This window comes from Scardinius erythrophthalmus, assembly GCF_964197995.2.
Source record: "Scardinius erythrophthalmus genome assembly, chromosome: 6".
Lineage (NCBI taxonomy): Eukaryota > Metazoa > Chordata > Actinopteri > Cypriniformes > Leuciscidae > Scardinius > Scardinius erythrophthalmus.
The window spans coordinates 2,467,898-2,483,700 of record NC_138226.1 but is presented as its reverse complement, the minus strand read 5'-3'; the positions used below and the strand labels follow the sequence as shown (position 1 = coordinate 2,483,700).

The 15,803-nt window shown below is 37.5% G+C and overlaps 1 protein-coding gene across 20 annotated transcripts in view; it reads left to right on the top strand.

Annotated features, from left to right (window-relative positions):
* Positions 1-15,510, top strand: part of LOC308691978 (R3H domain-containing protein 1-like) — a 60,655-nt gene extending 45,145 nt beyond the window's left edge. For all 20 annotated transcript variants that reach the window (XM_081367627.1, XM_081367609.1, XM_081367626.1 and 17 more), the window contains 8 exons: positions 581-732; positions 1,543-1,664; positions 6,974-7,077; positions 9,903-10,051; positions 11,441-11,585; positions 13,164-13,258; positions 13,953-14,024; positions 15,162-15,510. In XM_081367627.1, the coding sequence (XP_081223753.1) occupies positions 581-732; positions 1,543-1,664; positions 6,974-7,077; positions 9,903-10,051; positions 11,441-11,585; positions 13,164-13,258; positions 13,953-14,024; positions 15,162-15,164 (842 nt within the window). In that variant the 3' untranslated portion in view covers positions 15,165-15,510. The remainder of the gene's footprint in view (positions 1-580; positions 733-1,542; positions 1,665-6,973; positions 7,078-9,902; positions 10,052-11,440; positions 11,586-13,163; positions 13,259-13,952; positions 14,025-15,161) is intronic.
* The last annotated feature ends 293 nt before the right edge of the window (positions 15,511-15,803 follow it).

Genomic DNA, 15,803 nt, shown 5'->3' with positions numbered 1-15,803 from the left:
TTATAAAGTAAGAATTCTGTGATATATAAACTCACAATTACGAGAAATAAACTTTAAATTCTGACTTTTTTTATTGAATTGCATTTTTATATCTCACAATTCTGACTTAATAACACGCAGTTGGGAGATATAAAGTCAGAATTGCATGAAATAAAGTCAGAATTGGGAGTTTTTCACGCAATTCTGACTTTAAAACACGCAATTGCGACTTTATATCACGCAATTCTGACTTTATATCACACAATTGTGAGATAAAAAGTCAGAATTGAGTGAAATAAACTAGCAATTGTGGGATAAAAGTCGCAATTATCCCAATTACAAGCTTACATAGAAATCCCATTGTTAGTGTTGTATGTTTTTATTATTATGGTTGTGTTTTACCTTGCGAAGAACATAGTGCTATGCAAAGTGCTATACTTATAAATAAATAATTTGAATAAACAGAGATTGTTTATTGTTCATTTGAAAGGCTGATTTTGTTTTGTAAGTGGACAGTAAATGGTTAATTGTGTATTTCTGCCACTTTCACTACACGTATCTGCTATTGAAGCGCTTGCATTGTTTCTGTACGTTCCTTCAGGTTACCAAACTGTGATGCCAAATCAGCAGCAGAACTACCAGAACGCCATCCAGCCACTGCAGAATCAGACGCTGGTCAGCAGCCAACACAGCAATATGGGCAGTCCGATGCCAGGCATGATGGTCCAGTATATGTCAGTGCCATCTTATCAGGTGAGGAACATGTAATGGACTCACTCAGTCTTTGCGGCAGCCTTACATTATAACACATTAGTGATCATAGAGCGGTCTCATGATGAGAAGTTTAATTTCTGACGATGAGAACGTACAGTTAGACCTTCTTTTTTTCTTCATTTGCAATTCAGTTTTAGTGTAATATATTTCTTATAAGTGCAAGTAGGTATGCACCGATTTGAAAAATTGTGGCCGATAACCGATAATTCTTTATATTTGAATGCCGATAATTGTCCGATAAATCTAAATATTCATTTTTATATTCATTTCTGAGAACCTGATTACAAAAACAAAAGTCACCATTAAAAGCCATGTCCCAAGCACACAATTATAATGTTTTTATTATAATTTTATGCGGTCTATATGACAGACTTGTGCGGCACATGTTGCACTTTTACTGTATTTTACTTTTTGAAGTGATTTAAATCATATTTCAAGTGATTCAGAAACATCATGTTGAACAGTTGCGCATCTGAAGTGTCTCAGCTGAAGGAAATAATCCATTATTTATCAGCTCTAAGATATCGGCCAAATTTTCTTATCGGGCCTATAACGATATCATTAAAAATGAACATATACTGGCCGATACCGATATGATGGGCAATATATGGTGCATCCCTAAATGCAATATTTAAAACTGATTTTTTTTTTTTTTGTATTATGTTTAATATTTGTGTTTTATGTAACATTGTTTGTGTTGTTGTATAATCCGGCGCTAAGGGAAGCACTTTCTAATTTCATTACACATGTTTATAATGATATTAAAGGTAGTCTGATCTTGTGTGTCAGGTGTCCTCGGCTGTGCCACAGCAGGCGTATCATCAGCCCGCCGTCAGCCATGCACCCGCACCTGCGTCCAGCTTTCAGGTCTACTACAGCATCGGACCTCAAAACCAGCAGAACGCCCTCAGGTACGGACGTCCTGAGCCGAATCAGTTACACCGAAAACTGCTGTGTTCATTTGCAAAAATGAAAAGGACAGTTTATTTGTTTTGCAGAAGCATTATGATTCATTCAGATCTTCTTGTAAATGCATATTTCAGGGTTCGTACAAGGTGCTTAAAGCGCTCGAATTTGACTTTTTGAAATTTAAGTCCTGGAAAACCCATGAAAACAGGCATGTTTATGAAGAGGTACCTTAAAAGTGCTTGAATTATTACAAGACAATATATAATTTTTTCGATTAAACAATATTTTCATGCAAAATTAAAGCTGCAGCCTGTCTGATATAGATATATAAAGATATTTCGCATGACTATGAGCGTGATATTGCTCATATAAATATCCAAATATATAAGATACAGCTTTCATTCTTCCGGTCCATCATATATTCATGAAAAAAAAATCAGTTTGAATATGGAAAGCGATAACTTTGTCATAGTATCTTTTCAATGGTTAAAGTTGCCGCAGTCTTTGTATATTTATTAATTACAATAAAAGCATATGATGCTGTGGTGATCCGCCTGTGTAAAACAGAAAATAGACAAAATAATCAAGTCAAGTCACCTTTATTTATATAGCGCTTTTTACAATAGAGTGTTTCAAAGCAGCTTTACAGAGATAGCAGAAAAATAATGCAACAAAGTTTGTTTCCAGAAGAAAATAGCGTCACAGTCCGGTTTAAGTAAGTTAAGTGTAATTAGTAATGAATCTAAAACTCTTTGTGTTTGGAGTTCAGCTCTGAAAGTGTGTTGAAAATCTTTTTTTTTAATGTGTCTAGTTATGAATTTCCCTTAGAATAATATATTCATACTCATTTAATCTTCAGCTACGACTCGAGACGAAACTAGACTTGAGAAGGCTTTCAGTGTGGTGTAAAATGGCTGTCGCTGTAAGGGTTTTGTGCAGAGCTGTGAGGAAGAGGTCACTCGCTCGCTGCTGTCGTCTCGTGGGACCTTGACTTTAGTAGGCCACGTTCAAGATGATTTATAAGTCCAGAACTGCAGCTGGTCTTAATATAACGCTGGGTCCCGTGAGGAGAGCGATCTCGCGCAGCACATCCTTCATATGAAGCGGTTCACAGATGGCAAACGACGACTCGCAGCTGCGTCACACGCCTCGCGTCCTTATTAAACCGCTAGAGACGACCCAGCTCTGTGAATACTGATGATCTGCTCATCGAGCTGTGCTGATCTGGCACTCGTCACGTTTATCAGGGATCGTACTGATCAGAGCTGAATACACACTACCAGTCAAAAGTTTGGGTTCGGTAATATTTTAAAAGAAGTCTCTTCTGGTGAGCAGGCTGCATTTATTTGATAAAAAATACACACAAAAAACAGTATTATGTAATATTATTACATTTTAAAACAGCTGTTTTTATATATATATATACATGTATGTGTGTGTATATATAGGGGAGAGTGGGGTGAGTTGTGCCAGTTTTTACTCAAAGTGACTTTAAAGTGAGGCCATGACAGTAATGCCTTCAACTTAATGATGTACATGTATTTCAGGATGTGGTGCATCCCTGAGAATAATAACTTTGGATCTGAAATAAATAGTTTCAGAAATATAGCTTTTGGGAAAAAAGTGGTCTCATGGCACAACTTGCCCCTGGTGCGGGGTAAGTTGTGCCTTTTGGGGAAATATGTTGGGGTAAATTGTGCCAGTGCTTTCTGAAGTAAAACAGAACATTTTACTGTTATGTAGTGGTGCAACGGATCATCATTGATCCGTGATCCGTTCGGATCAATATCTTCGGTTCGGCACACACGTGATTCGCGGATTGATTTATGAAAAAAAAAAAAAAGAAGTTGTGCGCATGTTCAGTCCACACACAGCGTGGTCATGGCGAGCGGAGGAACCGAAAGGAGGAGCTTGAACGCCCCGCGTCAAAATTACCTGTATGGGAGCATTTTGGCTTCCCTGGAACACGCGTCTAATTCGCTTCAAACGCTCGCTTTATCACGCGCGCGGCGCGTCCTATTCGCTTTGGACGCGCGAAAGGATTCAAACTGTTCAAGCATCGAACTAGACGCAAATTTGACGCTCTATTCGCGTTTCGTGTTAACGCAGCAAAATGAACAGGCTGCGATGTCAAGATTGCAATGCGTGCGCGTGTGTGTGTGTGTGTGTGTGTGTGTGTGAGAGAGAGAGAGCGAGAGAGAGAGGCACGGGCGCGATCGAACAGTGGAAACATGTGGAACAGTCAAACTGTAAACTCTTGTCAAACTGTAACCTAACTGTCACACACACACACACACACACACACACACACACACACACACACACACACACACACACACACACACACACACACGGTGTTTAAAAGCAAAGATTATCTAATCTTTTGGACATTCATCATATTGCACACACACACGGTGTTTAAAAGCAAAGATTATCTAATCTTTTGGACATTCATCATATTGCATTGGTTTTCATTTCTTGTCCTCAAACAGAGTAATCTGTTTATTTTGAAGTTACACATTCTACATTGATTAAAAAAGAAAATCAAATGTGTTTTTAATGGTAGTATTATTTTATACAGAAATAAATTATTTATAATTCAGATGAGAATAACGTTAAAGTTTAATTTTAATTTTAAATTCATTCAGGTACAATTACCAAACATATCTAAAGGTCTTTCAAAAGGGTGGCAGTCTTTCATTATCAACTGTTGTTGTGGACTATATACTGGAGAAGTATTTGTTCTCCATTTGAGTGAGATGTTTTTATGTGGCTAATTGAGCAAAGTGCTTCCATATATTTTATTATTAGTAGTATTAGTTCAAGATTAAAATAAAAATGTCGGATTGATTTCGGTATCGGCAAGTAGCCAAAGCTGCGGCATCGGAATCTTATCGGAAGTGAAAAAGTGGTATCGGGACATCGGTGGAAACCTTTTTACAGTCTATGGTGGAAATACATCAAGCATGGCCACGTTACGTCATCCCGTCGCGCACCCACTGTTGATTTTATATATTTTTATTTAATATTTTAAGTGTTAATAAACAAAAAGACAAAACTTATGTTTATTTGTCTTGTCTTGTCTTTTTTTTTTTTTTTTGCTGATCCGAAAAATGATCCGATCCGTGACTCTGATCCGAGAAACGATCCGAACCGTGAGTTTTTTGATCCGTTGCACCCCTACTGTTATGAACCGTATGCTATATGAAAGCAAGACAAATTCAATACAAAATGACTAATTTAAGGTTTATTTAGATATTGTCACCCTGGAATACCATAGCATGCGTTTTTCCTACTATGGTCAATTGCATAGGGATTTTGTATTGAACACAACTCTGGATCACAGTGTCACAGAGACAAGGGGGCGGGGTCATTTTACTCAGACGACCAATCAGTCTCTCAGGATCATTGTGAAGCTATCAAGCTACGCCCTAGCAACCATTTAGAGCACCATAGCAACACAATGTATGATATTTGTGAATCATTTCAGGCAAAAAGGCTTTGGCAATAGATGCCTGTTGACATAGCACTGTCTGTCAATTATGTAACATAAGAATAAAGTTACTAGGCTAATTTCTAAACATCCTATTGTGACTTAGCCTCTTAAAAACTGAGTAAAACTTCTCTTTATTAACATAGTGCAAACTCAAAACTGAAATCAGTGTTAGCTAAATTAAACAAATAGCAGGTAGGCCTAAGCCAAACAATGATGAGGCATGACCATCTCCTCACTTCTCAAGATTATCCCCTGTGAGTATGTAGGTCTCTAGGTGGTCTGGATCTGGCACAACTTACCCCATGCCCTTTGGCACAAATCACCCCGGACCCACAAGTTTGAATAATTAGCATGATCCAGCAGTTAAGAGCTAACATCATGCTAACTGTATAGACTCATTGTGTAGCCTACTAAAGCACTAAAACATGTGTGAAATGTTTTCAAACTTGTCTATAATTGTCCAGACACTACAATCAAAAAACCTTAATCATAGAAAATTTACTTTGAAAGGGAAAAAACAGTTTTTTGCACTAAAATGTGCTTGACTCTCATGCCATGTATCTCTCTTCTTTGGAGGATGAGTAAAATTGATTGCTTTTCAAAATTATGTGGTCACATGACCAAATTATTCTATGGTTTTCCAGAACAAGGGGTGGAACTACTTCCCCCCCCCTGGCACAAATCACCCCACTCTCCCCTATATGTGTGTGTGTATATATATATATATATATATATATATATATATATATATATATATATATATATATATATATATATATATATGTGTGTGTATGTATATATATGTATGTATATATATGTATATATATGTATATATATGTATATATATGTATATATATATATATATATATATATGTGTGTGTGTGTGTGTGTATGTGTATATGTGTATATATATATATGTATATGAAGACTTCAGATGCAAAAGCCTAAGTGCCATCTGAAATTTTCTTCTAAAATTTGTATTTTTTTAAAGCTCGTATGTTTAAGTTCAGTAATTTCACTTTAATGACAATTAATAGGTCATTTTCATTGCCATTAAAGTGAAATAACTGAACATAAACATACAAGCTTGATAAAAATTATCCTTCTAGAATAAAATTTTCAGATGGCACTTATATATAACATTTATTTATTTATTTATTTGTTTATATATTTATTCACATAGAAAACAGCTGTTTTAAAATGTTATATTTCACAATACTGTTTGTGTAATAATCATATATCCTATTCACAATATATGTGACTCTTTAAATGTCTTGACTGTAACTTTTGATCAGTTTAATGCATCCTTGATGAATAAAAGTATTGATTTATTTTATTTATTTCCTCCAAAATATAAAATACACATTCTTACTGACCCCAAACTTTTGAACGGTAGTGTTTAATGTTACAAAAGCTTTCTTTTTTCTTTCTTTTTCAACATTGATAATAATGAGAATATTAGTTTCTTGATCATCAAAGTTTCTTGATCATCAAAGTTTCTTGATCATCAAATCATCATATTATAATGATTTCTGAAGGATCATGTGACACTGAAGACTGGAGTAATGATGCTGAAAATTCAGCTTTGATCACAGGAATAAATTACACTTTAAAATATATGAAAAAAAAAATAGTTATTTCAAATTGTCATAATATTTCACAATATTACTGTTTTTTCTGAATTTTTTTTATTTATCAAATAAATGCAGCCTTGGTGAGCAGAAATCCTACCGATCCCAAACTTTTGACTGGTAGTGTATGTGGCGTGGTTTTGGCATGTTAAGTGAGTGTGTGCATGTGTGTGTGTCTCCGCAGCTCCTCCGTGGGGTTCTTGCCTCCTCCGGGATCAGAACAGATGCCGTACCACCGCACCTCGCCTCCCTGCGGCTCGCAACAGATTCCCACCCAGCAGTGCTCAGGTACGAACCCGCAGTCACCCAGAAGGCCGTTCGTCCTCGTCCACTTTATATGTAATGCATTATAAAAGTATTTTTAATGCATTAATTTTGCCTTGTAACACACCTTACAATGCATTAGCATTATAAGGTGTATTACAAGGCAAAATTAATGCATTAAAAATACTTTTATAATGGATTAATGGGCAATTAATGGGCATTGATGCAAATAATGCATAAGTTAACTACATGCATTAGTTAACTACCTTAATATGAACTAAGAATGAACAACACTTCTTCAGCATTTATTAATCTTAGTACATATTAATTTCAATATTTACTAATACGTTATTAAAATCAAAGGTTGTATTTGTTAACATTAGTTTATGCGCTGTGAACTAACATGAACAAACAATGAAAGGCTGTATTTTTAACTAACATTAACAAAGATGAATAAATACTGTTACACATGTATTGCTCATTGTTAGTAAATACATTAACTAATGTTAACTAATTAACCTTATTGTAAAATGTTACCCACTTTATATATAATGCATTAATTTTGCCTTGTAATACACATTATAATGCATTGTATGATTGAATAGAAAGTATAATGCATTAAATAAAATGACAAACCACAAATTTATAATTATACTGCATTTAAACTTTGGTTACAAGTATTTATGAAAAGATATAATGCATTTCAAATAATCAGAAATGAGGTAATTTCATGTTCCAGCTACACTTGGATAGCTTTATGCTATCACACAAAGTCAATTATTTATTGGTTAACTTGCTCATTTGTTCATTAATTTTCACTAAAGATTATCAGTCATCGAACTGCAGGCGTCATGACGACCGTGTGACGTTACTTGAGCTTACCGTTCGCATTATTCATATGTTTTATGCGTTATTCTGCTATTTTTAAATAGCGCTAGTTGTGACATCAGTGATCCAGATCCTCAGCACAATACAGTCCGACTCGTCTTTTCTTCAAACCCTGGAATTAGCCTGTGTTTCTCAAACAAAGGACGTCTGAGAACATGAGCGTTCGCCGGCCAGCTTATAATTCAGCGGCTCATTGTCGTGACCTTCAGCCTCGTGTCGTTTCCTCCGAGGCATAAAGGTGCTAATTGAAATGACACTCTCTGCTCCCAACATTCCCATTATTGAATAGATATGAGCTGGTAATTAAAAAGTAATTCCTGAGCTGCTTTGTTCTGGGTTCTGGCTATCTTAAAGAAGGCCTTCACGGCTCCTGTGATTCTCATTTCCAGTTGATGTGTCCTCCATTAATGTTGAATGGCTTCTGTGGCGTCTCTCCATCGCTCGTCTTTAATAACTAATTAAAAGAGGAGGCTAGAAGGGCTTTTCAAATGCTCAAATTAGATCCTCTTCTCCTTCACAAGCGTCTTGTGGTTTAATTTGATTGGAGGATTAGGCAGTAAGAGAGGGAATGTCCTTTTAAACCTGTTGTGGCTCTTCTGCAGTGCGTTAAATGGCTCCGTGTCGACACGTCTGGATATTCATTTCTGTATTTTGACTCATCGTGTCACTGTTGGAACCATTTAATCAGTTAATTTCTTTGTGAAATTACATCTGCATATATAATGGATCACCGGAGAGACGTTACATCAGGCATCCAGTGTCCTGTTGTGGACGAGCTTGCTTGTTAAAAGTAAAATCGAACGTTATTTATTTACACGTCAGGCTTGATTGTGTCTGTGGAGAACTGATTTGGATGGTTGTGGTTTGCTATTGGCTGATCTCATGTGAGTGACAGGTTGTTGCCCCGCCCTCGTCATCAGAGAAGAGAAGAGATGCTGCGAGAGGACGTTATTCTGATTCAAGATTATGAGGCACATGAATTTTAAAAAATGATGTGCATGAATAAATCATTTGTAATAAATACTGCAATATTCCATTAAAAAATAAGAATTGCCAATTTTTATTTCATGGTGACTTTAAATGTTGCTGGAGACAATCTGTGTGTGTGTGTGTGTGTGTGTGTGTGTGTGTGTGTGTGTGTGTGTGTGTGTGTGTGTGTGTGTGTGTGTGTGTGTGTGTGTGTGTGTGTGTGTGTGTGTGTGTGTGTACGTGTGTACGTGTGTACACGCGAGAGTGTGTGTGAATATGTATGTGAGTGTGTGAGCGTGTGTGAGAGCAAGAGTGTGTGTGTTTGCACGAGTGTGTGTGTGTGAGTGTTTGAGCGAGAGTTTGTGTGAGTGAGAGTGTGTGTGAGAGAGAGAGAGAGAGTGTGTGTGTGTTTGAGAGTGTGTATGTGAGTGTGTGAGCGTGTGTGAGAGCACGAGTGTGTGTGAGTGAGAGTGTGTGTTTGAGCGAGAGTTTGTGCGAGTGTGAGAGTGTGTGTGAGCGAGAGTGTGTGAGCAAGTGTGAGAGAGTGAGTGTGTGTGTGCGTGTGCGCGAGAGTGTGTGTGAGAGAGAGAGAGAGAGAGTGTGTGTGTGTGTGTGTGCGTGCGTGCGTGCGTGCGTGCGTGCGTGCGTGCGTGCGTGCGTGCGTGCGTGCGTGAGCGTTAGTGTGTGTGGCCTGGTAAACCTAACGTTATGGGGATAAAATGTCCCCACAAAGACACCAATATCCAAAATCAAATGTTTTGGTCCCCATGAGGAAAACAGCTTATAAATCATATAAAATTATGTTTTTTGAAAATGTTAAAATGCTAAAGGTTTTGTGTGGTGGATAGGTTTAGTGTAAGGGGACAGAAATATACAGTTTGTACAGTATAAAAACCATTATATCCATAGAGAGTCCCCATAAACCATGAAAACCCAACGTGTGTGTGTGTGTGTGTGTGTGTGTGTGTGTTTGTGTGTGTGTGTGTGTGCAGGTGCTCCGCCCCCATCAGGTGGTATGGTGATGATGCACCTGGCGTTACCTGCGTCTCAGCAGCTTCAGTCACATTCCCCCCCGCAGTGGAAACACAACAAATACTACGAGCACAAGCCCAGCGAGATCTGCTGTCTGGACACGTCACGAGTAAGAACACACTCACACATCACACATACACTACAATATTCTTTCGTAATTGTACAACACACATATTTTTTTTAAATTTACAATAAAACATGCAGAAAATAAGAAATTCATTTCAACAAATTTGTCATCGATACAGAAGACGCATCTGTTGCATTAAACAACTCAGAATCTCTTATGATTATGAGTGTTTTGCATCCTTAAGGTCCTTGCACACTGAGTCCGATGCGTATTAATTAATCCGTTGAGAAAAATAATTCGCAAAACAATACAAAACGGAGTCTTTAAGCAGCGAGGATGATTTTGTTGTCCTCTCTCTTCTTAAAAAGAGTAAAAAGAAAGGGGAATCAAGGAGGAGGAGCTGCGGGATTATCCTGAACGATTCAAAGTTTACTTCAGGATGTCAGCGGCTCAGTTTGATGCTTTGCTAGCGATACTGGAGCCACATATTAAAAACAAGACCACCAATTTCCGTGAACCAATTGATCCTGAACAGTCAATTTTGGTGTGGCTCTGAATTGATCGTTCTCAAAGACCCGCCCCCTTTAGTTACTGTTGCTATGTCCGACAAGCCACGCCTCTCTCACGCCACACACCATGTTCTCACGCAGTGAAACACACATTGTGGAGGAGAGAGGACACTGACAACACACTGACACACAGGACAGACCAGGTTACTTTTGATATGAAACAAAGCCTCAACTTTCAAATGTGGTCATTTTTTAAAGAAATTTAAACAATAAATACCGTTTTGTGGCTCTTTAATGTGTCTGACAGATCGCTCAGTTAAAGCTGATCATCTCTTCCTTCTAGTTCATTTATAGCATCAAATAAACATGTATGAACATCAGAAGGAATGTTGTTTTAACCGCAGAAAGACGTCAGTACACTCCGCTTTTCAAGTTCAAATCCTCCAACGTTAATCTACTAACTCTCCTGACTGCTGATTGGTCAGATCGCCTGTCAATCAAACTCCCGGCGAAGGGTCAATTGTCAAAACACCTCTCAAAGTGCTTGCTACGGATGCGAAAAACCCAAATATTTTTACCCAATCTGTTTTTTTTTTATGACGGACACAATTTTCAGAGTCAGTGTGTAAAACGTGATTGGTCGTATTTATTTTTTAACGTGCGGAAATTTCGGACATGACTTTCGGGCTCGATGTGCAAGGACCTTAAGTCCACCTTTAGGGATCCGTGAGCTGATCTGACAACAGCAAAATCACTTTAATGCACCTTTTTGGGAAATAAAATCCAGCAGCACTGTTAATAAAATGTCGTTGTTTTTTTTGTGGGAGCTTGTAAAATCTGTTGACAACTTTGTCAATGTCACACATGATTCCTTCATATCATGAATGCAGTTTCATGTCGATGTTTAACCGTTTGTGTGCAGAACAGTCCTCAGATCTGCAGCCCGTCCACCTCGCCGGCCCTGTCGCCCACACCAACACACCTCACTAATGTAAAGAGCATCCGGCCAGGCCTCAACACCCTTCCCATCATGCCTCACTTCTCCAGACCCTTCGTTTCAGGTCAAGGTGAGTCCTGTTGTGCTGTCTGGTGTTTATTAAAGCATTGAAGTCGTTGTGAGGTTCATCAGGTGCAGAGGTGGACAACTTCCTTACTTCAGTGAAAGTACAGACACTACTAGTCAAATATTACTCCGTTACAAGTAAAAGTTGTAAAGACCAATTTTTACTTTAGTAGAAGTACAGAAGTACTCGTTTTTTAAAGTACTTAAAGGGTTAGTTCACCCAAAAATGAAAATTCTGTCAGTGTTGTTCCAACCCCGTAAGACTTTCGTTCATCTTCGGGACACAAATTAAGATATTTTTGATTAAATATTAATAGACTTCTAGGCAATTTCATTCTGCCGGTCTAAAAAAGTTTGTAAAAACATTGTTAAAATAGTCCAAGTGACTACAGTGGCTCAACCTTAAGTTTATCAAGCGACGAGAATACTTTTTGTGCGCAAAAAACAAACAAAAATAACTACTTCATTTTCTTCTGTGTGTCTCTGAGTGAGTTCACGAGTGTAACAGCGCAGCGCTTCTGGGTTGTACGTCAGAACGGAGGCTCACTATTGGCCGACGCTGGTCATGTGTGTGATGACTTGACGTGAGTTCACAAGAGCCACGAGAACTGAGAAGATGGCGCCGATGGGTCTCGATGTTTAAAATGGTTCTAAAATGTGCATTTTCTGGATGTCCGAATCGTGAGAAACCAACGAGGAAACGTGAAAGTGTCTTACCAATACCGCAAAATGAATGGCTTACCTTTCACACTTTCCCATCAAATGATCGTGAGCGTCATCTTCTCAGTTCTCGCACATGCGTCGCAGCGCTCTCGTGAACTCAATCCAGAGGCATCACACGCATCACACACATGACCAGCGTCGGCCAATAGTGAGCCTCCGTTCTGATGTACAACCCAGAAGCGCTGCGCTGTTACACTACGTGAACTCACTCAGTGAAACACAGAAGAACATGAAGAGTTGAATAAAGTAGTTATCTTTGCGCACAAAAAGTATTCTCGTCGCTTGATAAACCTAAGGTTGAGCCACTGTAGTCACTTGGACTATATTAGCGATGTCTTTACTAACTTTTCTGGGATGGCAGATCTTGATTACAGAGAAGCCTATGGAGGAGTGAGACAGCTCTCAGATTTCATCAAAAATATCTTAATTTGTGTTTCGAAGATGAATGAAAGTCTTACGGGGTTGGAACAACATGAGGGAGAGTAATTACTGACAGAACTTTCATTTTTGGGTGAACTATCCCTTTAATTATCAAAAGTAAAAAGTAAATGTCAATGCATTGTTTTATTATTGTTGCATTGTTGTATGTAATACTGGGTTCTGACATCAACCCGACTTTCATTTCCAACCAAAATCATCCTGACTGACGTCACTACTGTCTACTCAAGGAGCTTGACAGAAATGTAGTGGAGTAAAAAATACAATATTTGTCTTTCAAATTTGTTAAAGTAAAAAGTTTCCAGAAAAAAATAATACTCAAGTGAAGTACAGATGCTCCAAAAGTGTACTTGAGTACAGTACTCGGGTAAATGTAGTTTGTTACTGTCCACCTCTGATCAGGTGTGTGTGTTTGTGTCAGGTGACGTCCGCTATCCTCTTCTGGGACACACGCTCCAGTACGGCCCTCAGATCCGCCCTCCGTTACTTCATGCCCCCCCCATGATGTCCAGTCAGGTCAGACCACCAATCACGTTTCAGATCACACATGTGTGACGCTGGATCACGTCACCAGTCACGAGGCAATAGCCAACAATACATTGTATGGGTCAAAATTATTGATTTTTCTTTTATGCCAAAAATCATTAGGATTTTCAGTAAAGATCATGTTCCATGAAGATATTTTGTAGATTTCCTACTGTAAATATATAAAACATTTATTTTTGTGAGTGAATGCTGCACAATCGCCAACATAAATGGACAACTTTAAAGGAGATTTTCTCAATGTTTTGATTTTTTTTTTGCACCCTCAGATTCCAGATTTTCAATAGTTGTATCTCGACCAAATATTGTCATATCCTAACAAACCATACATCAATGGAAAGCTTATTTCTTCAGCTTTCAGCTTTCTCCATTTAAAAAAATTGACCCATGTGACTGATTTTGTGCTCCAGGGTCACATATTTACAAGCTTTACAGTGAATACTGATTATCCACTTTAACCAACATCACTTCAGTTTCTATTATGGGACATTTTTTAAATATTAATGTGACTTTCTTGCATTTCACACAAATTGCCCAATGTGAATTTTTCCTGCAGAAAAAGAATCTCAACACTCAACTCCTACTCATATTTGTGACCGTATTACGTGTGGATGTTGTGACAGAAAGTGTGTGTTTGTTAAATTAATGTAGTTGATCTTCTGTTTAGGCTCCTGTAGGGATTCGACACGCTGGTCGAGGGAGGAAGCCGCACAGGAAAGCGCTTTCTACAGATCTCAGTGTAAGTGGCCCTACAAGTGCGATTAAACCATATAAATATGATAAATATATATTTATTTATTTATTTTATTTATTTCATATATTTTAAATATGAGGGATGAACAAGTCAATAAACTTGGTTAAGGTATTTATTTGATAAAAGACTATAGGAACTTATAGATAAAAGAAATTAATACTTTTATTCATCAAGGACGCATTAAATTGATCAAAAGTGACAGTAAAGACATTCGTAATGTTAGAAAAAGATTATATTTCAAATACATGTTGTAGAACCTTCTATTCATCCAAGAATCCTGAAAAAAATATATAAAATAATAATGATAGATGTTTTTTGGGCATCAAATCATCATATTAGAGTGATTTCTGGAGGATCATGTGACACTGAAAACTGGAGTAATGATGCTGAAAATTCAGCTTTGACCACAGGAATAAATTATATTTTAAAATATATTAAAATAGAAAACATTTATTTTAAATTGCAATAATTTTTCACAATATTACTGTTGTTTTTTGTATTTTTGATCAAATAAATGCAGCCTTGGTGAGCAGAAGAGACTTGTTTTAAAACCATAAAAAATCTTACCTATCCCAAATTTTTGAACGGCAATGTTTATATTGTCTTTATATTATATTATATTGTTTATATATATATATATATATATATATATATATATATATATATATACACATATGTCTCATATGTCATAGAAGTGTGATTAAACCATACAAATATGAGGAAAATATTTGATTTTTTTTAAATATGTGGGAAGAATGTGATATATATATATATTAAATTAAAATACCATTAAAATGCCATTAAAATACTCCTATTATTCAGCTACTACTTTTTTACCTTTTAACATTTAGCTTGTGTTGCTCCATGTTGTTATTGCTGTACAAACTTCAGACTGATAAAATGAAGCATGTCTCCCACAGATGATGCAACAAAAAGTAAAAACAGATGATTATGAGTGTGTCTTACACCGCAGGACTGTGTATTCCTCCAGTGTGTGTATTGAGTTTGTTCTGATGATGCAACACAAACTAAAACACTGTAGCTAAAACAGATGATTATGAATCTGTCTCTGACTCCGCTGATATTAAAGTCGCATCTTCTCCGTGTCTGTGTCTCCTCCAGTGATCGGTCGTGTGCCGAGGAGCTTCAGTCGTGTGGATTTGACCCCGCCGTGACCTCCTACACCGTCCTGCTTCAGACTCGCCCAGCTAATAACACTGACACAGTCTGTGACGCCTTCACCCTTCCACACGAGGGCGCTCTGACTGACGGTGGGTGTTTCAGCTCCTGCCATTTGAAAAGGAAACGATCCGAACTGAAAGTGTCCTGCTCTCTCATTGGGCGATTGACTGGAACATATCAAAATGCAGCCGGAACTGTGTTGTTCTTTATTTTTTTATCTGCGTTTATTGGTTTGTTTTTGTTTTTTATTTGAATATTCTAGTATTAAAACACACCAGATTGGACTTTTTTTTTGAGTGATTTTCAGTTGTTTGTATCACATTTGTATTTGTTCACCAGCCATCGGCTCTCAGCGTGTGCCAGAGCGAACGAACGCGCCTCGCCGTCTCGTGTCACACACAACATGCTTTTGTGCACGTCATTTATGAAGTAGCTATCGTTCAGTTTCCTCTGAATTCTGGGAATAGACGACAGTACGAGCGACTGCATTGTTGTACGTTTCCCTCATTTTTTTATTTAAGACGTTAAAAAAAACGAATCATCAGCAGATCACTTTTTTTTATACGTTTTTAAGGGTGAAAG